This window comes from Scomber japonicus, chromosome 20 (genome assembly GCF_027409825.1).
Source record: "Scomber japonicus isolate fScoJap1 chromosome 20, fScoJap1.pri, whole genome shotgun sequence".
Lineage (NCBI taxonomy): Eukaryota > Metazoa > Chordata > Actinopteri > Scombriformes > Scombridae > Scomber > Scomber japonicus.
The window spans coordinates 19,658,648-19,680,377 of NC_070597.1; the positions used below are offsets into that span (position 1 = coordinate 19,658,648).

The window sequence follows — 21,730 nt, forward strand, 5'->3', positions numbered from 1 at the left end:
CCGAACGAGCATCTAAAGTCACTTTTTTGTAAAAATCATGACAGAAAATTAAATATATCAGCGCAAGTGCCATATACATACACAGATATTTTCTACACATCTCCTCCCATCTATTAAGACCATTAATTATCATCTCTGACACACATAGAAAATAAGTTTAATAAACAGGGTTTACAAGGTTTTTTTTTTCACGTAAGATCAGTTGCAAAAATAATTTGTGTTTAATGTTGTGTCTAATTACTGCTTTAACTAAAAATATGTTTTGAAATGAACTGATGATGAAGCCTGGGAGACAACAGAAAACTAACATCTTCCTTCCTTATTCATGTTCTGCTTTCTCTTGCTCCACCGGCTGCCAAATATCACGCAAGCATTGTGGCTCTTTCTGTAAAAGTCTGGATGAATGAAGCTGTAATGAACATTTACATAAAAAAACACACCAACAACAAAAATCCATCATTTTAACAAAGAGATAAAGGCAATATTGTTACATATTGTCTGAAAACAGCTGTAGTCATGATATCACCCTGTTCCATTCACCCAAACATGAAACTCCATTGAAGTTTGTAGGATCATCAAACATATCATGGTGTAAAAGAATCAACTAGTTTTCTTGTTTTGTTTGCCATTATACAGAGAATAAATATACATATACATTCTGGTCATTGTTTTGCTATACAGTACATAAATTACAGCAAAGAACTTGGCGTAATTTCATGTACTTGTCTGGCAACCAATTAACCGTCAGCACTACAGAGCTCTCACTGAATTTTGTGTTTAACCTGTCGACCTCTTAGAAGTTTTGACTGACATTGGAGGAAGCACACAATGACACAATTTTCCTTTGTTTTGAGGTGTTCCTTTACCCAGTGATCTTTTGTCAGCAAACATGCTCTTACAGTCTCGGTTAAATGGCAAAAATATAAAATGTGACATTTTGGACAGCCATTCAGCGGAGACTGACAGCTAGAGCTTAGTTAGCTGTCCTAAATGTCTCATTCTTAATATTACAGCATTGGTGACAGACATGTCTAGACGCTGTTAATGTTAAGGAAAAATAGCAGTCAAAATGATGCTGTCCATATGGTTGAATAAATTATCTGAAATCATGTACCATTATTCAAACAGACAGATACTGAATGAGTGGGAGGTGAGAAAAATACCAAGATGTTTTTTTTTGTTTTTTTCCTAAACATATGCCTGCTTCTGTGACTCTATCAATTAACACTCACTTTATGTAGAGGATAGTCATGAAATAATAGAATAATATGCTCAAAGGTGATATGACTTTTATACACCAGTGAGTATATCTTGTATGGAAACTGCCTTTTGTTGAAGGACATCTAATACAGATGGCTGTAATTTATAGGCATGACTGGGGATTTGATTTGACCAGTGTGACTGTTTGGATGATATGTCTTGTACTAAAAGCAGCTGCACTAAAGGAAAGACCAGAATCCACTGCATGACGGTGGTGGTTTGACAAGATGAGAGCAGACACGGCGACTAATGGACTGAATACTTGTCATCTCTGCACTTTATGTTTGACCTACAGAAGCACATTGAAGTTTTTTAACCAACTTCTTTTTGCAAGTTAGCAGAAACACACTGACTTGATATGTGTATTTGTTTGTGTGTGTGTGTGTCCAGGTATTCCTCATGTTGTAGGGACTCACATCTGGTTACACACATACAGTATGGGGACTCGCCTCCCTTTTGGGGACAAAAAGCAAATCTCTGTTATGTTAATCAATAATTTTAGGGTGAAGACTTGGTTTAAGGTTAAGGTAAATGTAATGGTTAGTATGAGATAAATAGTGATTAGAGTTGCAGTAGAGTTAGTATCCAGGATATGAATGTAAGTCAATGTTATATCCCAAATTAATTAAATACGTCTGTGTGTTATTACCTCTTCAGTTGACTGGACAATAATGAATGTTTGCATTGTGGCACCTAAAAGATTGTGTAACATAAATTCTGGCATTCCCAACTTCGATATTGCAGAAAATTACAGAGAATCAATCAATGTCAATAAGGCAGTTTGGCATCGACTGTATAGGTAGATTAATTTTTCACAAAGAATTCAGGTTCGACTTGTCAAGTGTTAAATATCAGTGCAAGAACATAAATAATAAGCACTTTGAAGTGTCAATCACCTTGTTTTCCACGAACATATATCAGCATACTTGCCTCAATTACTCCATAATGGTAAAAACAGGCATGTCAAAAGTTCAAGTGAAGGCCACACTGAGCAATTACTGTAGCAAGTTGAGTACCAGATGGTTTATAATTTATTCCATACATGCTGATGAAAGTTTGTTTTCTCAAATATTTAATATAAACTTTCTGAAATACCTTGCCTTTGTTTAGTATGTACTGGACGCATCACAACTTTAGCTAATTAAGTACCGCTGAACCCAATGGGAATACAGTTCATTTTGCAGTTATTTCATCATAAAGTAAAGTACTGAATAAATTAAAAATGTTCACCTGATGATGAAGCTAGTTGAAAAGTCAGAGGATCACCAAAGTTATCATAAAATTATGAGTGAGACATGAATGTCAGTACCATATTCCATCCAATAGCTGTCAACACATCTCACTCATAAGAATAGCGAACCTCATGGTGGCAATAGGGAAAGGTCAGAGAATCATGACTGTTCTAATCAGCCTGGTAAATGGTGAGATATTTCATTGCATATGTGGAAACTTTCATCTGTTGCTGGCACTAGCGGAATTTCAGTCAATTCTTTATGCTTCCTCCTGCTGCTTTAATTACTCACTAGTGCACCGAATGTGTATTGATATTGTGCATTAATAGCTTTTGGTCCCTCCAAATGGCCACTTCACAAGCCTTAAAGCAGCCTCTCGGTGAGTGAGTGTGGGATTTCATAGAGTAATATGTATCTTGAGCCAAAGAGAATCAAACTGTCTTTACCATGACTGTACAGGTTACATAACAAAACAAACAAAACATCACGCTTGAGAGGGAGTGTATGGCAAAAAAGAACTGAGGAAAAATCAACCACTGACTGATTCTACATGTTATATAGCCGCCTACAAGCATATATGTCTCTTGAGTCTATATATTAAACACTAATGGCTGCATTAGCAAAAATTTGATGATAGAATCAGTCCCATAGTGTCTGTAGTTTCTCAGACATCAAATGGCTCCTCACATATGGCAGTATTAGCACAGCAAGCTTAATCCACTTTACACCGTCTCATTGGCATACTTATTTATGGCAACACATTAGCCTCTGCACACAGCTACCAGCTCCCTCTTCCTGACTAATCACAAATAGTCTTTTATTATCTCTGACAAAAATCTTGGTGACATCCAAACTGCAGCATCCGCGAATATTTCAGCACCGGCGCTTTGATATCTCCAATGAAAGCCATCTTCAAACGGGGAAAGGCCTCTAATCATGGTTCAGAGAGACCTCATGGAAAAGGGTTGATGGGTTTTGGCTGTTGTTGAAAGCTCGACTGTGATGGACACAGTCCTTTTGTCTGTATTTAAATGGCTTATGAGAATATCTGAGAAAGCATAATAATACATTTGATGAAAATATGACCTCAATGAGTCAACATAAGAGGAAAACTCCACCTTTGGTTACTGAGGTATCAGCAATTTATGATGTTGGGAAAGGGGTTTTTCTCCGTGGTTAAGAGCTTCAATTTACTTTTGTGGTATATTGATGTTCCTACCAAATTGACTCATCTACTACTACTTTAGGCACAAACTGTTTTTCAATTTGGCCTCTCGAGAGTAATGTGGGAGCAGAAAGTTGTATTTACCTTCATCGAGCGAGTTGGTATCTCGCACGATGAATCACATATAAGGGGGAAGAGGAGTAAAAAAGCACCCTCTAACTTAGGACGAAGAAACTGTCGAAACTTTTGGTTTACTGCTGATATTTCAAGACATTCACTAATCAAACTCTCTTATCTACCAATGAAAGCATGGTTAGATACATATATAACTGACCTGATATCCACAGCGATGAGATAAAACAGAAATGTAGGGTGCATCATGGAAAGACTCATCATTTAAAATGTGTAGACTGTAACTGTAACAGCTCAATTAAAGGTTTTATACAAGGTCATGGTTCCTAAATGCTAGATTATAACTGCAAAACAATGTTCAGAGTGAGATGAGAAGATCAATAAGATTAATATGATAAATACAGTGGTATGAAAAAGTTTGGGCACCCCTGATCATTCTCAATATTTATTTTCACTTCTCAAAGTGATATTTGAGAAGTGAAATGAAGTTTATAGGATTTACAGAAAGTGTGCAATAATTACTTAAACAAAAGTAGGCAGGTGCATAAATTTGGGCACCCTTGTTGTTTTATTGATTTGAATACCTTTAGCACTAATAATTGGAACACAAAATTTGTTTGGTAAGCTCATTGACCCTTGACCTACATACACAGGTGAAGCCAATCATGAGAAAGGGTATTTAAGGTGGCCAGTTGCAAGTTGTTTTTCTCTTTGCATCTTCTCTGAAGAGTGGCAACATGGGAGCCTCAAAACAACTGTCAAATGACCTGAAAACAAAGATTGTTCAACATCATGGTTTAGGGGAAGGATACAAAAAGCTAGCTCAGAGATTTAAGCTGTCAGTTTCCACTGTGAGGAACATCGTGAGGAAATGGAAGACCACAGGCACAGTTCTAGTTAAGGCCCGCAGTGGCAGGCCAAGAAAAATCTCAGATAAGCAGAGGCGAAGGATGGTGAGAACAGTCAAGCTCAACCCACAGACCAGCTCCAAAGACCTACAACATGATCTTGCTGCAGATGGTGTCACTGTGCATCGTTCAACTATTCAGCGCACTTTGCACAAGGAGATGCTGTATGGGAGAGTAATGCGGCAGAAGCCTTTTCTGCGCACATGCCACAAACAGAGTCGCTTGAGGTATGCTAAAGCACATTTGGACAAGCCAGCTTCATTTTGGAATAAGGTACTGTGGACTGATGAAACTAAAATTGAGTTATTTGGACATAACAAGGGGCGGTATGCATGGCGGAAGAAGAACACAGCATTCCAAGACAAACCCTTGCTACCCACAGTAAAATTTGGTGGTGGTTCCATCATGCTGTGGGGCTGTGTGGCCAGTGCAGGTACTGCCAATCTTGTTAAAGTTGAAGGTTGCATGGATTCCAGTCAGTATCAGCAGATTCTTGCGAACAATGTTCAAGAATCAGTGACAAAGTTGAAGTTGTGCCGGGCTGGATACTTCAACAAGACAACGACCCTAAACACTGCTCAAAATCTACTAAGGCATTCATGCAGAGGAACAAGTACAACGTTCTGGAATGGCCATCTCAGTCCCCAGACCTGAATATTATTGAAAATCTGTGGTGTGATTTAAAGCGGGCTGTCCATGCTCGGAAACCATCAAACCTGACTGAACTGGAGATGCTTTGTAAAAAAAGAATGGTCAAAAATACCTTCAACCAGAATCCAGACCCTCATTGGAAGCTATAGGAAGCGTTTAGAGGCTGTTATTTCTGCAAAAGGAGGATCTACTAAATATTGATGTAATTTTTCTGTTGGGGTGCCCAAATTTATGCACCTGCCTACTTTTGTTTAAGTAATTATTGCACACTTTCTGTAAATCCTATAAACTTCATTTCACTTCTCAAATATCACTGTGTTTGTCTGCTATATGATATATTTAACTGAAATTGCTGATCCGAAAAACCAATGATTTATAAAGGAAAATATTGAAAATGATCAGGGGTGCCCAAACTTTTTCATATGACTGTATGAAGCTATGACAAGCAGCCCGTTAGCTTAGCTTAACATGTAGACTGAAAGCAATGGAAACCGCTAGCCTGCTCTGTCTAAAGGTAAAATATGCCTACCAGCCCCTGTACAGATCACTAATTGACAAGTTGTATGTCATTTGTTTGAAGTATGAAATCAAGTCGTGTTACGTGCCAAACTATTTCTTGGTTGGTTTCATGGAGTCACTTCATTGCGAGATTTCCAGGCAACTGGTGGAGCCTGGACCTGGAGCCTGAAAACTAGAAATCTTCTCTTCCAGCTTTCAGCAAGAAAGCAACTAAATACGCATGTTGCACAAATTGTTACCTGTCAACTATTCCTTTATGCATGTTTTAAGTGCTTCAGATGTCAACTGTCAGCATTTGTTGCATATTATTTCAAAAAATAAGACTTTCATCTATCACAAAAATATGCTTTATCTCCCAGGCTGTTGTTTGTTCTCTGATGCACCTTGAAAGATTAACACAGAGCTCTTTCCAAACGCTAATTTCAAAGGAACAGACACATTCCTACAGATCAGTGGTTATATTAAAGACATAATGTTATTAAGTGTGAACAGGATCCTCACTTTTAGAGGAGGCACAATGATAAAAAAATGGTAGAAAACAGCAAACTAATTAGTTCCTCCTTTGTGAGTTTGTATGTGCTATTTTTGGTGCTCGTCTTTCAACTGAGTTGATTAATCGATGTTAGATGACAGTTATCAAATAACATTAGCTATGGCTGGATAGTGACACTGTGTTTCCTCAGCCAGCTTCGATGTAAAATGGCTAGCTTGTGCTTTAATCTATTTTTTAAGATCTCCATTAGCTGACACCTTAGTGACTTCAAGCTGGTCTCAGGTCTACGTACATATGTGTCTACAACGGTGCATGTTTTCCAAATGCATGTGTGGAATGTGGGAAGAAATTGATGATGATGCAAACACATAAAAGGAACCAAACACACCAAACCAACATACATGTCTGCCAACTACAGACAACAGCACAACACCTTCCTGAGGAAAGGAGTGTGTGCATACCATGAAACAACTTCAGAAGCAAAGATCTGAATCGTGAAGTCTCTGAACGGATAATTGCAGCTTTTTCTTTGCTTGACATTTAACTGGATCTTTAGCCTGAGGGGATTCCAACACTCAGGTGGAACTTGAAGCATTCGTGAGCTACAGCTGAGATTTGCAGAAAGTGTAGATGATAATGATGTCTCCCTCCCCGCTATATTTCTCTAAATCTGTTGTTCCCAGATCTGACAGGCAGGCTAACTGGAGGAGTTCCCACTGTGGCAAAAACTGTGTGCAAACTAGGCCTGTGCCTATTGGCGATCAGATTATACATCAGTGAATAAAGGGGGTCAGGTGTACAGGATTTCTCGCAGTGCTCCATTTTCTAGCAAGTGTCCAATGCCTCATTGCTTGCTGACTCTCTGCTCACTCTTGCTGGTGAGCAGAGACTTTGAAGTTAGCTGAATAGATTTGAACGTAGCACTCCAATGTGTGTACAGTTTAGGCTATTTGTCAGTGAATAAATGCTCCTACTGTGCATTTCGACATGTTGCTGGTGGAGCGGCATGTCCGCCTGCTGACCCTCGTTAATCAGCACGAGTGACGAGTGAATTTTAAATCCTTAATTAAAATCCAGTTTGCCGTCTCTTTTCCATGGAGCTGACAACCCGCATCTCTGTTCTCCAGATACCTGCTCACCAAAACTTTGCTCTGAGTTCCATAAGAGTGCTTAATGTTATGGCTATGATTTGGATTTGTGATATTAAAGCTATGAAAATTATGTTAAACAGAAAATGATGCTGTGATATTTTCACACCAAATACAGACAGACTTTTAAAAGGGAGCCATTGCTTGAATAGAGGACACATTTCTATAAATTGAATTTTTCAAATGTTAAATAAGTTTTTATTCACATAACTTTAACTATATAGCTTAAAGCTATATTAAAGGTTTGATTAGTGTAAAGCTCTGTCAGATGCTGGGCCATACTCAAGCTCCCTTAAGGTGGACTTACTATTCTCATTTACTGGCAACCGATAACAGAAAAATGGCTGCCGAGTATCTCCTGAGTTTTGCCCAGCCTCCTCCAAAAGCTGCTGCTTGACATTCTACAAAATTAGACACTGTGTGGAGAGGAGCCAGTGGATGCAGATGAGGAAGAGACAAGAGGCAGGAGGAGGAGGAGGAGGAGGAGGAGGGAGGAGGAGGCATAATGTTGGTATTAGAAGAGGAGGAGGAGGAGGAGAAGGAACTAAAGACATTAAGAGAAGGAGGCACTGCAGTTAAATCTTTAAGAGAAAACAAGAAAAATAGATGGAAGGGCAAGGACAGAAATGACACCAACAGCATACTGTGTACACTTTTGCGCAGCTTGATTCATGGATTTGATGGTGTTATAGTTCCTCCAGGGGATTATAAAGACTTTTCACATGTTGAACCATACCCCTACGATGGTTAACTACTCCCTGTCTACAGATAAAGGCTGAGATATTTATTTTGGCAGATAAAATTAAAGCATTCACCTCTAGTTTGTCCTACACCCTCCGCCTCTGTTCGAGGAAGGTTGCTGAAGGTTTATGAGGTAGAGGTGAGCTCTTAAAACACAGAGGGGAAAAAGACAATCTCTCTAATGTGCCTCACCAATTACCTTACCCCTTACTTCTTCTCTTGCAGTGAGATATTTAACAGGAAGACCTCAACAGTTTCATACATGCATGTACTAACATTGTATCTATTTTACTTCATTTAACCATCCACATACTGTCTATTGTGAAAATATTCCTAGGGAAACACATGAATACATCTCATTGTTTAGAAAAAGGAAGTATCTGGTGTCAAAGATCCTCCTCATTAGAAAGAAATAACTGCAACTAAAAAAAGAGGTGTTTTTTCCACACATTTTACCAACTAACCATACCTCTCCTACATCCCTGTCAAATATTTTATTTTGCTATTTGAATTGAAGAAAATGTCACATCACTCTACAAATATCAGCAAACACTCTCTTTGCTGCCAATCCCTGAGTGCATTTTGGTGCTTTTGAAAGACAGAATTTTGTGGAAATAAACATGAGCACTGGTGAGCAGACGGCATGTAGATTTACAGCATAACCAGAATGCAAAGATCTGTGTTTTACTTAATACATACAGCAGATAGTCAAAATAATGTAGTTGTGGGAAAGGACTTCAACCTGGAGGTAATTTATAACCACTTACAAACACTGTTATACAGGTGGGTTATGTTTGATTGAATTTCTTTGCCATAAAACATCAATGAATTGTCAATAGCAGTCAGTCAACCACTGTGGTCCATGCTGAAATATTTCTATTTATAATTGGATGGATTGCTATCAAATTATAAACAGACATTCATGGTCCCCACAGGCTGAAGCCTCAGGGACTTGTTTTTGTGGCAGTGTAACAACCAGCACAAGCAGTTCTCTGACAGTTTGATTTTTTTTTTGCCTTCAGCTGCAGATTTGTGGTACTGTGTGTTCATGTTGTGGCTCCAAAATAATTTCCTATAGCAGCTAATATATTTGTTGAGCTGTTGTTGTCATGCTTCTGTAATTGGCTCAGCTGAGATGGTATCTATTAATTGCCACCACCTGTGATCTATATTCTATTTCACCCAGCCCTTTTGCACCTTGTGCTGCTGTGCATGAACCAAAACAGCACGCACACTCAAAGATATGACCATGGGTGATTGTTGGAACATAGAGCGACCGGTACATTTTGATTCAGCTCTTTCTTCACCACAATAGTGCAGCACAATGCCCACATTACTGCTGATGCTGCACAGATCCACTTGTCACCCTCACAATCCTCCTCACCTCCACTTCTGAACAAAACCACAAGATACTTGCACTCACTCCCAAATCTGAGGGAGCAGTCCACTTTTTTGGGTGACAGTGTGTTGAAGCCAACAGAATCACATCGTCTGCAAAGAATAGAGAAACAATCGAAAGAACCCCAAACCGTTTTATGTCCCAGCCCTCACCTCTGGTCACAACCTTTGGGTAATGACTTCAAGAATGAGATCATGGATACAAATGGCTGAAATGAGTTTCCTCCAGAGGGTTTCTGTGGTCAGTCTTAGAGATAGGGTAAGAAACTTGGGCATCCAGGGAGAGCTTGGACAAGATCCACTGCTCCTTCACATTGAAAGGTGCCAGCTAAGTTCGTTTGGGCACCTGGTTAGGATGCCCTCCTGGCTTCTTCCCTCTGAAAGTGTTCCAGGCTCCGTCCAACTGGAAGGAGAACCCAACGAAGACCAGAAAAAAGGTTTAAGGGACTATATATCTCTTCTCCCTCAGGAGGAGCTGGAGGTTAGGTCAAGTTGAGGGATGATTGGGTTTCCTTACTCAGTCTGATGTCACAGCAGCCCTCCTCATGTCCTGAATAAGCCGCGTAAATGGATGGAATGGATGGATAGACTTGAAGATGTCCCCTCAGTCTAAATATCCAAGACTACCAGTTTGACTACCAGAAACAATACAATCATATTGCAGCTCTACATTTGACTTTCTCCAGTGCTTTGGATTATGACCATAGTCATACTTTGTTTCGAATGCAAATAAGCAAATGTTAGAATGTTAACTTGCTAACATGATAAACAATGCTTGTCAACACATTCACATGTTAAGGTCATCATTGTGAGTATGTAAGCATGCTGCAAGCTGCTGAAAAGCACCACTGCGCTGAAGTACAGCTTCACAGAGAAGCTATCGTGGCTGTAGACTCTTGTATGTAATGGACAAATCCATCATAAAGGAAGTTGACAACATACTACAGTGCAATTTAATGAGTTATGTGTGTGGCAGTTCTTGCAGTAGTCACTTGAATTGAAGTCCTATTGATGAAGTGTTGTTTTGTTCATTTGCAAAGCAGCATCAATATATCATTTTTGGCAGAATTTACATTGATGCTTGATGTCATATAGACTTATTCACAAAGAGGAGAAATATATACAGTAAGGTCTGTGAAAAAGTCTGAATGTAGGTGGTAAAAATGCTTTCAGGTACAGAACATCAGGACATTAACTGTTCATCGAATCCCTCTCATTATAAAATATAACTTTCAAGGCCCAAGGGGGGAAAAAACAGCTCTTTCTATTTTCCAGGCTTCTCCTTCGCTTCTTCACACAGAACAGCCATCAATACACCAGACACTGAAAGCTTTTTATCACTTGAGGACTCAGCACAAGTTCTTTAAGACCGGCGGGTGGTAACTAGATATGAGCGCTCAACGTCTAAGTTGGAGGCTACCTTGGAAAAACTGTGACGCCCCAGTGGGAGGACAAGCCGCAGCTCTTATCTTCATCTTTTATCACAATTGCTTCCCTTATTCTGTTCTCTTCATCTCCCACCCCCTACTCCTGTCAGCTCCCTCCCTCCCACTCCTCCTCTTTGTGTGTCCCTCCCTTGAACACTTGACTAAAAACTCAGTCACGGTAGGAGACTCGTTTTCTCTTCCCTCTTTCATGTGAATGAGTGAGTCACTGACAAGTCCTGAGAGTTGGCTTTGAGCGTAGTAAGGAAGCCAGTGAGCAAATGATTGGGAGTAAAGGTGGGGAGTGGGGGATGTAGAGCAAACCAGTGCTGAATGAAAGAGAAAGAAAGAGGGGAGTTGAAAGCTGAGTGATGAGAAAAATGAAGAATGAAAGGGAGACAATTAGAGACACAAACAAAATGGGTAACTAAAAATTGAGAGTAACAAGGGAGAGGGGAGCATAGAGAGCAGAGCAGGTGAGGTTAGGCAGACTGACAAATTATGTTCTATCCAGAGATTTAATCAGATGTCTGGAGGCTAAAGCAGAGATCATCACACTCCCTCCTGACTCCCTCGAAGGCACCGTCAGCAGTCAAATCCTGATTTTGCCGCCCTATCCCCACAGGGAGAGGGGGAGGGGGGGGGGCGTGCCAAGATCCCATCCCACCTCTCACATCCCATTTCCAGCTGCTAACGACACATCTTTGAAGTTTTTATTGGAGGGCGGCTCGTTGATGAAGCGCCACAGCAGGACTTCACCTCAGCTCTGACTACCAGACGCCCTACAAGAGCCTGTAAAGCTCAGTGTTGCTCGGCTGTGTTAAGCAGGGTGAAAATCCAAACGTGTAGAGACAAAGATGCTGTTCAGTGAAAAAGACTGCAGCACTTACCAGCAAAAAAGACACAATTAAAGGTATGGTGCAATAAAATGGAAAATCTACTCAACCAAATATCATTATCACAAATTATAGGCTTCAGAGATTCAGAGCTTGCAAATCAAAGCAGAGTGGCTTTACAATTATATAATGCGCACAGTGAAATCAGCACCTATACAATGTCATGGATTCCAATCACAACGCACTGCAATACCTTTGTGACAATTTTAATGTTAAAGTTTTTTGTCATTCTATGGTCATCTTAGACGCTATATCGTATTGTATAGTCCAACACAACAACACCACAATTCTCAGGCTCATGAATTACCATACAGCGAATACATATATATGTATATATATAGATACACGTCTGACTCTCTTTTACATGTGTTTCATAATTATTATTTAAAATATTTGAATTTCAATGGCATTTACATTTCAAGATTAACTGTAATCTTGTATTTACTGTGACTGCTCTCTATTAAAATCTTGGCTTTCAGGTATTAAATATCTTTACTGAAGCATGGAGTTTGTTTTGTGTTATGCGTTTAAGCACAATAGAAGGATATTTGTTGATAATTTCATAATTTGCAGATTATTTTAACAATCAATCGATCAGATGTTAAGCCTATATCCGAGGTGAAATTGCTTCTATTCCTCTTCTGACAGTCTTACTATCTCATAAGAAAAAAATAAGTAATTTGTAATTGTGAAGCAGAACGATGAAATATTTGTCACCTTTCCTTAAAAAATGACAATCAGTTATCAGATAGTTTACAGTTTTTTCTGTTGATCAACAACTCTATTAAAAACTTTTTTTCAGCTGTAAGTGTTATCAGATTTTTATCACTGTACAGTATTGATATGTGTATCTGCCTCAAAGATCCTATATTTGTTGGTCCCTACTGAAGACCTATCCCTATTATACTGTTTACTGCAGGGCTATTGTATTGGTTTGCATGATATTGCACAAGTGCTCCTTTCATTGTGTTCTGCTCTGTAATCAATAGACTGGCAATAACAGTCAAAAAGTCACAGTGCATGTCCATCAACAGCAATGCACCCTGTTTAAGTGCAATTGAACAAGACATTGAACCTCAACCTGCTCATTGTAAATGGCTCTGGATGAGAGGCACTGACTTAAGTGCCTACAATGGAAATGTAATGTGAATTATGCTGATGCTGAAATTGATGTGGTGTCCTTACTGCAGTGAGCAGCAGTAAAAGCAGTCAGCATCCGAGCCTTCACCAAGATGTTTAATCTAAGACTGATGGATGGAAGACCAAGACAACGGTTCTAATTATCATCATCATCATTGTAAAGCATTTATCATTACCATCATCAACACAACAGTTATCTCCTTCTGTCACCAACCAGCCATTACCATAACCATATTCAATCATATGCATGTCCACACACACACGCACACACACGCACACACACACGAACACACATACACACAGATTCTCGTATGAGCATGGCAGCATGCAGACAAAGAAAAAATTATATTCATAAACAGAACATCCATCTGTCTTTGAATGTAACACAAGCACTCTTGCACACACACATACACACTCAAAGTTCACATTAATACATATGGATGTATTATCTCATCTGCATAGCTTAAGCAGCCTATCACCATGCAGTCTGAGCCTCTGGCTAATCAGTGCAACTCACACTGAGCGGGTCTGGATGTAAAGTTTACCGCCTGAGCAGCCACAAGTCTCCACAGCTAACCCCGCTAAACTCAATGGTTAATATAGAAATTACAGGTACTAATACATTTCCCACATTGCCTTTCTCTGGGGACGGCAGTCCATGGCAGGCAGTGGGGCACACATCTGAAAGAGTGTCAGCGAGGATGTCTCAATTATTCATTGAGTAGCTGATATATGTGGTTTCATATGGTGCATATTAAAGGCTTCGGGGAGGCACGGGGAAGCCAAAGATGGTTTATGTAACTGCTATTAATTGGGATCTCTCACTCTCTCTCTCAAACCCAACGCAAACAGCTACAGTTAAAGGTACTGTATTGTATGTATGACGACAAGCATGAAAAGATAATACAAAGGTACCTTTTAAAAATGCAGTGGACACGAGTGTGAATATGCTTTTTCCCACAGTACAATACATCTTCAATATAATGCGGTTCTATAGAGATAGAAAAAAAAGTGTGAAGGGCAGAAAGAGGAAAGTTAGAGTAGACATTCAGCCTCACTAGCATAATTAAAACAGTGAGAAGTTTGCAGTGAGTCCCTGACTTTGTGTGGACATTATAGACTCAGCTTTTTGCTGATCAAAGAGAATTGCTCATTGGGAATACAGTATATCTATTAAATGTATATATGTAAAGCAGCCAGTGAGATGTGGCTCAGGGGTGCTAGTTCAATATTTCTATATACTGTAATGTACATACAATCCATTTACACTGCATCCCATTTGCACCATGCCATGCAAATCTGTTTTTTCTAGTGAACAGTCCCTAATTTTCACCTCTGAGGATGTAAGAAGGGTTCATTTTCTTCTCATCCAGGAAGTAGCGAGAGGTTAAATCCATGATTCATTATTGCTGTCAAACTGCTGTGGAAGTAGGACGGACTCACTCATTTCTGCCTTGGAACTCATCATGAGGAGCAACCCCACCCTCCAAATCTATCTAATCACTGTGAATGCAAAATAATTGGTAGAAAACTGATAAAAGAGCAGGAAGAAGTCAAAGAAAAAAAAGGGGGGTAAACTGGAAGAAGAAGAGAGGTGAGGGAAAAAAGAGGGAGGAAAGTACAGATGGATAAAAAGACCCAGAGAGAGAGATAATGAAAGAAACCTCAGAAAAGTAGGAGGGGGAGAGAGGTCGAGAGATGGATGATGATGAGAGGCTAAATCCGTGAATAGGGCAGTATACACAATGAGTTTGTTGGGCTGAAACGCTTGAATAAAATCCCACTCCATTGCTGGCTGAAGCATTAAGAAGATATAGATGAAGGTGACTTATATTCTATATTAGTTTTCAGGTTTTTATATTAGTGATTAAAAGTTGCAGAAGGTGAAACTTTTCCACAGGCTACCCTAACATTAATAGCATGTTAGTGCATCAGTACTTTATGTCTTTGAAGGGGGGTCAAGTAGTAACTAATCAGGCCTTCCAAAGCTCCTTGTTTTTCCTTCTTCTGGTGTAAACTGACAGAAAGAGGTGTGAAGATGTTTGAAACTGCAGAGGAAACTGTATTTATCAGGAATTCACACCACAAGCGACTTGTGATATTTCTCTCCGAAGGCCTCATCAGACTGTGCGACTGAGTTGGCAAGTGAACAAAATTATTTCCTCTTTGTTTGTAAGGAAAACTTCATTAAGGCTTAACAATGTCAGTTGCTATGCAAGAAATATACAGCTTCTGCTGCTATAACCCCACAGGTACGACACCCCTTAACCAACCACCCGAAAGCTCCCATAAGACAGCTGCATGGCAACAGTGAGTATCTCAGCAGGAGAGCGTCTGACAGTAAAAATACCTTGAGCAAAATAGCATTATTCATAGTTAAAGGCTTTTATGTTGTATTGCATAATAACACGAGGTGAGTGACAAGCCCTGACTTCACCTTTGTCTCACTCCACTTCTCTGAGATATGATGAAGATATGTAGAAAAAAACGTTGTCAGAGGGAGAATTTAATCTTTGGAGAAGTTGACACACATCTGTCACATTGTGTTGCATCACATCATGTCAGGCGATGCCCAAAAAACTCACAGAACCCACCAAATAGAATAATTGAAGGTACTGTAGTTGGGATGTGCCAATCTGGTAAATGAATGCCATGTAATTGTCGTTCTTTTGGAGCAGCTACCTACATATCCTGACAAGTCAATTCATGTTGGTGTGTGTCAATGCACTCATATTTCTTATTGCACTGAAAACAATGACACGCATCAAGGGCTTGTGTTGATCTTTTTAGTCAACAAACCAAAAGGCACAGTAACTTTTTAACTCAACGATGCAGATACCAAATTGTTGGTAGCGTGGTAGATAGGTACCACACCTAAAAAGAGCTACCACCAACAGTTGGTTAGCCTACCTTGGCTCAAAGACGAGGGAGTGGAGACACAGTTAATATTTCTTGGTCCAGAGCTAACAAAGTCTACCTACGAGCACATCTTAACATCTCTAATTAACATTATATATCTGGTTTGTTTAATCGGTTCAAAAAAGCAAAGTGTATAAATGATAACTCACTGCTTTACAAGGATTATGTGCTGGATTACTTCTTGGCCAGGACCCGTTACCGAGAAGAATGTCAAGAACTAAGAAGATCATTTGTTTTGCAGGTATCTGGTCATTAACCAAAGTACTGGACAAATGAAACTTTGGACCTTGATCAGGGCTAGGTATTGGTACTCGATACATTTAAGGTATCAACTGAAATAAATCGGTACCAAGTAGTATCAAAACGTCTGCCGTCAAATGATACCTGTAATCGATCCTTTTTGCACCCATAGCTAGAAAATATGACTATTTGTATGGATTTGCTCACAGCCAATCAACCCAAGAGCTTTTCCATTTAATGCAATGGGTATCAAATGAAGTACTCAATTGGTATCAGTATCACTTTAAGGGTACATGGATTGGTACTGGTATCATATTTTTTTAAACAACCCTAACCTTGATGATGGTGCTGGATGACTAGTTAGGGGTTACCATAGTTACTACAAATAATCCTGAGAGGAACAAAAATGTGTGTATCAAACTTTATGTTCATCCAAACAGTTGTAAAGATTATTCTACCGAAAAACCAAGTTGGGGGATAAAGTCAGTAAGCTTCACCCCCTGGGGACTATGAGTAGAAAAATCATGTAAATCCATCCAATAGTTTTTGAGATGTTTCAGTCTGGACCAAACTTGGCGACTGACCGACCGACACATTGCCATCCCTTGAGCCAAATGCCTCTCCTTTTTAGTCACTTTCTTTCCCAAACAACTAATTTGGTCCGTAGATGAGTTTTAGCTAACGGCCTTATTGCACACACAACTTCACAACATAGACCCTGATAACACACACCTCATTTCTTGAGGAAAGAGTTCCTCATCAGCTCACGAGTGATGCTACTTTCACAACACAATACCAGTCTAAAATACACAGGTAATGAAAACACAGACACTCCTGCACACATCAAATGACTCCTTGTGTTCGTTGACGGCGTACAAATGATTCTTGCTACCCTCCCCCCATAACTGCCTATATTGTAGGTATAGGGTGGGAGGGAGACACTGATTTGCCGCAGCTGGTATAATTCTCTCATTATGAGTTCAGAAAGCGAAAAAAGTCACAGGGAGGGATGGAGCGACGGAGGGATGAAGCCCAGAGGCACGGCATGCCACAAAGAGCAAAAACCCGGCTGATAATGGAGCAAATCTATCAGTCTCTCACGCTCCATCTCTGTCTGTCTCTCGTCATCCATCCACGAGCCTTACTGAGCTGTAGATGGAAGTCATTTCAGAAAGAGAGAAAAGTAGCTCTGGAGAAAAAAAAATGCAAAGAGGGAAAATGGAGTACAAGCAGTTCTACCCTCGCCATAATGCCATCCAATCTGGATGAGAGAGGGAGATGGATGGCCAGGATAAAAAAGAAGGGCATAAGAGAAGAGAGCAAAAAGCAGACATTTAGGGACACGCGACATGAGAGGGGGTGTTTCCTCCTCTCTGGGAGAGCTTAGCAGCAGCACAGGGCTGTTAGCCTGCTTATTTTCAACCACAAGGTTGCTGTGACCTAACTTAGGCTCCGGCTTCTAAAATCCCATTCACTCTCCAAGCCTCCCAAAACCCTCTCTAGCTTCGGCTATGGCTCATTTCTCTCATCATTGGTTCAATTTTGCAAGCATATGTGTGTTCAAGAACGTGGAAAAAGCTAGGAAAAACAAAACACTATGCCTATGCCACATGAGGGTATTTTAAAGAGACCCCTGCCTTCTCCCCGTGATACTCTTTAGTCTGTAAGGCTATTGGCTCAGTGTTCAATCACCACAACCACCTCACCTTAACAACAATGACTCCAGTAACCTTGGCTATCCATTAGCCTGTCTAAGAACAAAAGCTGTTTCCATAGGGAGCCATTAGACGAATATAGCTCTGGGAGGGGAAGTATCCAATACACCAGATGGGCTGTGCTTTATACCAGCTCCAGGGCTGGACAGCAGTCTCACAGAGACCGATATTGAGAAGGAGAAATTAAGTTCAATCAGTGCAACACATGAAAATATTCAGATTTGATGCTGGAGTCGATCCATGAATCTAATAACTGCAGGTGGGAACTGATGATTGCCCAAAGCAATCATGATATCTATGTACTCCAAGGTGTTTCACATAGTTTTATACCCCATTATCATGTATAGAAAAAATATCTACCAACCATCAAAAAGAAATTGATTTCTTTTATCTGTTGATAGAAAATGGGCTCCTTAACATTATGGTTATACACGCCTGGTGCAATACTAGTCTGTAACAAACTCTCTGAATCAGCAGTACCATCACAATGCACCCACCTGTAAGTATTGCTGAATAAATAAGCTTTTCTTTCCCTATACTGAGGTGCAATTTAAATGTGAGCTGCTTTCCACACAGCGTTTCAACGGCATCAATACAGAAATTGCTAATTCTAAATCATTTTCAACACATTTGGTGAAAAATGCCCAAATATATTTGTCATTGTGTCCACAAAGGGAGAATACTGACCCCCAAATCTGTGCGAGTGAGTCTAAGGCTGTGGAGTGATGGGAACAAGAGAAATTACAACAATGCATCTCATTTACCATCGTCATGCTTCTGTCCTGTCAGAAGGACGGAGATAATTTCACACAAAAAGGTGTCAGACAGCTCTCAGCACCAGCTCTGAGTTGTGAATTTACATCTATTATGTATAAGTTGAGCCGGGCTGAGCTCAGGAACCAACCAGTCCTGACTATCAGCTAGAGCTGAGGATGTGTCACCTGTCTCTTCTGTCCCATATGGTTTCCCCTGACTAACGTTACAGCTGTACCTCCTGGCTGATAAAAGCCCAGTGTGTGAGTGTGTGTGTGTGTGTGTGTGTATGTGTGTGTGTGTGTGTTTCTGTGTGACAAGTGGTTCTGTACAGTGTGAAAAAGTCTGTCTACTGTATTGTGCTTGAATGTGTTTCTCACGTGTATCTGCATGTGTATACGTGTGTGTGTGTGTGTGTGTGTGTGTGTGTGTGTCTGTGTGAACCTACATTTTTATCATTTCTGTAAATACCTATGGATAGGTATGTGTGTATCTGTGTGTATTTTCCATCCACTGTGCATTATATTTGTGTCAGCACCACTATACGCATGTGTGTGTGTTCACGCATGTGTGTGTGTTCATCCCTGTGTGTCAGTCCAACAATCTTTCTGTGTGTGTGTGTGTGTCTGTCCGTCTCAAGAAGCTGAACCATGGGACTGAATGTCTGAGTATGTGTATGTGTTTCAATCTCACATGGGGGACAGCTGTGGTACGTGAGCTGAGGTGTAACACCTTGTTAATGTGACAGACAGTAAAACAGTCACCGAGGGAATGTGCCACCATTGTCTACTTTGCTCGATAACGTGACAGATACAAGAGGCAGCAGCAGTTCGGTTTGTTGAGCAGCTCTCGAGTCCAGTTCACAACACACCTCGCTAAGATAAGTATCCCCCACAGAGCTCAAGAACCAGTATTTTAGTTGAGTCACTTTGCGTGAAACTCCTGGGTGTAAAATGTCAGGGTATGAGTATGTTTTTAACCATCCTTTTATTTAAAAAATGTATAAAGGAAGCAAGAGAAATACATATAATAAAGCCATGAAGGTTGGTAGTGGATGAAGCTGGTTAAAGAGTAACCGCCAGTATGGGACACTCTAAGAAGTGGACGTACCCACATGGAGGCAGCCCACCTGGCCATGTATGGGGTTGAGGGATTTCGACAGGGTTGTTGCACAAACAATACGAGAGCAGATGGATTAGGGTTAAGGTTAGCAGGAACGCTATGTAAGCTATAATACATCTGAGAGTAAGCAGAGGCTCTTTAAGTGTGAGGGCAAGGTTTGAGGCAAAGAATTACAAAATCTGAATGTGAAACCCATAAATCATGCTCTCAATTTAAACAACCACGCTCATGAATAAAGATAAGGAAAACAGCCCCATAGTTTGTCCCTTCCTATTCACATCTAAGGCTAAATGGTTTTGTTTGACCTCATGAGCTCACAGCTGAAGGGAAAAAAGCCCTGGGAGCAACAATGCTAATGAATGCTGCTGCTAATGAGGTATTAAGACAAACTTTGGTTAATGTATGATTATTTCAGGGCTTGCTTATTTGTTCCCTGACTCTGAGGCTTAATGGACTTAATGGACCTAGCCCTCTTTATTTTTGTCTACAGGTATACTGCAGTAAAATACATTCATAGGAAGACTCTACAGTATGTGCTTGTATTGTCTAATAAGCAGAATCCACAACTCAAACAGACATATCAAAGTTTACCTGATAGACGTGGTAGGCGTTGGCAGCTCTGCCCTGCAGGAACACAGAGGGGATCCACACGTTGATGAGAGCGCGATGAGCCCTGAGTGACACAAACAACAACCATTGCCATCATCATCATCATCATTATCATTATCACTGGCAGCAGCAACATCAACAGTGTGTCAGCACTACGCTTGGAGAGCTACAGCAAATTACAGCTCACTCTGGTAAAACACCTCGAAATCTAATTTGGTCATGAACTGAGAGCTCGGAACGAATGAATGAATATATGAAATCAAACAGCGTTTAAGCTCTGCTCACTTGGTAAACTTGAGAAAGAATAGTTTATGCTGAGAGAGCAGATTTTAAGAGGATGTAGGGATGGATTAAACCACAGTGAGATATTAGCTATTAAAAGATACAAAAGAAGAGAGAATCCAAAGATAAGAGTGAAAACAGATCAAAAGAGAATTTGTTGTATCACATTCATTTACACAAAAAAGCTTTGATTATGTTCAGTGACATTTGTTTGAGTGAAGGGAGTGCAGTAATATGACATTTTACATGGAAACAACATGTATTATTACAATTATTAATAACATGCTGCTAGGGTTGCGCAATTATGGGGAAAAAATTGGAAACTTTCCATGGGAATTAACAGGGATATATGGGAATTAACAGGAATATATGGGAACTAAGGGAAATAAACTGGGAATTTACAAAATTGGAACTTAAATGTAATTAGAAAAAACATCTGGTAGCATAATCTTGGTCAAAACAACCAGATTTAATGTAAATACAGTTGAATATCTACCTTATTCCTCAATCACATGCACATAGCACATTACTTACTGCAGGGCCTCACCCCCCTACATGCACTGTGCATTCGTCCACCACATGCACACATGATTTCTAGAAGGGAATATGATGATTTTACTCAACATTCATGTTTTTGTTGTTCAAAGAAGGAACTGATTAAAGTTCTGATATCAAATAAAACACTGAAAATGTCATTTTTATTCATTATTATTAGTTTGAATGCATGTCTGCTTATGACAAAATGAAATGTTCAGGTTTGTATTTGTATTTGCAACCCTTCATGCTGCATATACTGTTTATTAGAGGTGAAGCCAAACCCCAATACAGAATTTGGAAAAGCACAAATAGAGCGTATTTTCGAATATTTGTATTGTACAAATATTTTTTTTTAAATAGTATATTTTTCACTGCAGATTATTATTAAAGAACACTTTCATTTCCTAAAATTAGAAGTGCAATAAAAACACAAACAGGATTTTTTT

General features: G+C 39.8%; 1 protein-coding gene across 1 annotated transcript in view; it reads right to left on the reverse strand.

Moving 5' to 3' along the window:
- Positions 1-21,730, reverse strand: part of snx29 (sorting nexin 29) — a 141,358-nt gene that overhangs the window by 25,503 nt on the left and 94,125 nt on the right. The window contains exon 18 of the mRNA XM_053340905.1: positions 20,448-20,529. Coding sequence (XP_053196880.1) covers positions 20,448-20,529 — 82 coding nt within the window. The remainder of the gene's footprint in view (positions 1-20,447; positions 20,530-21,730) is intronic.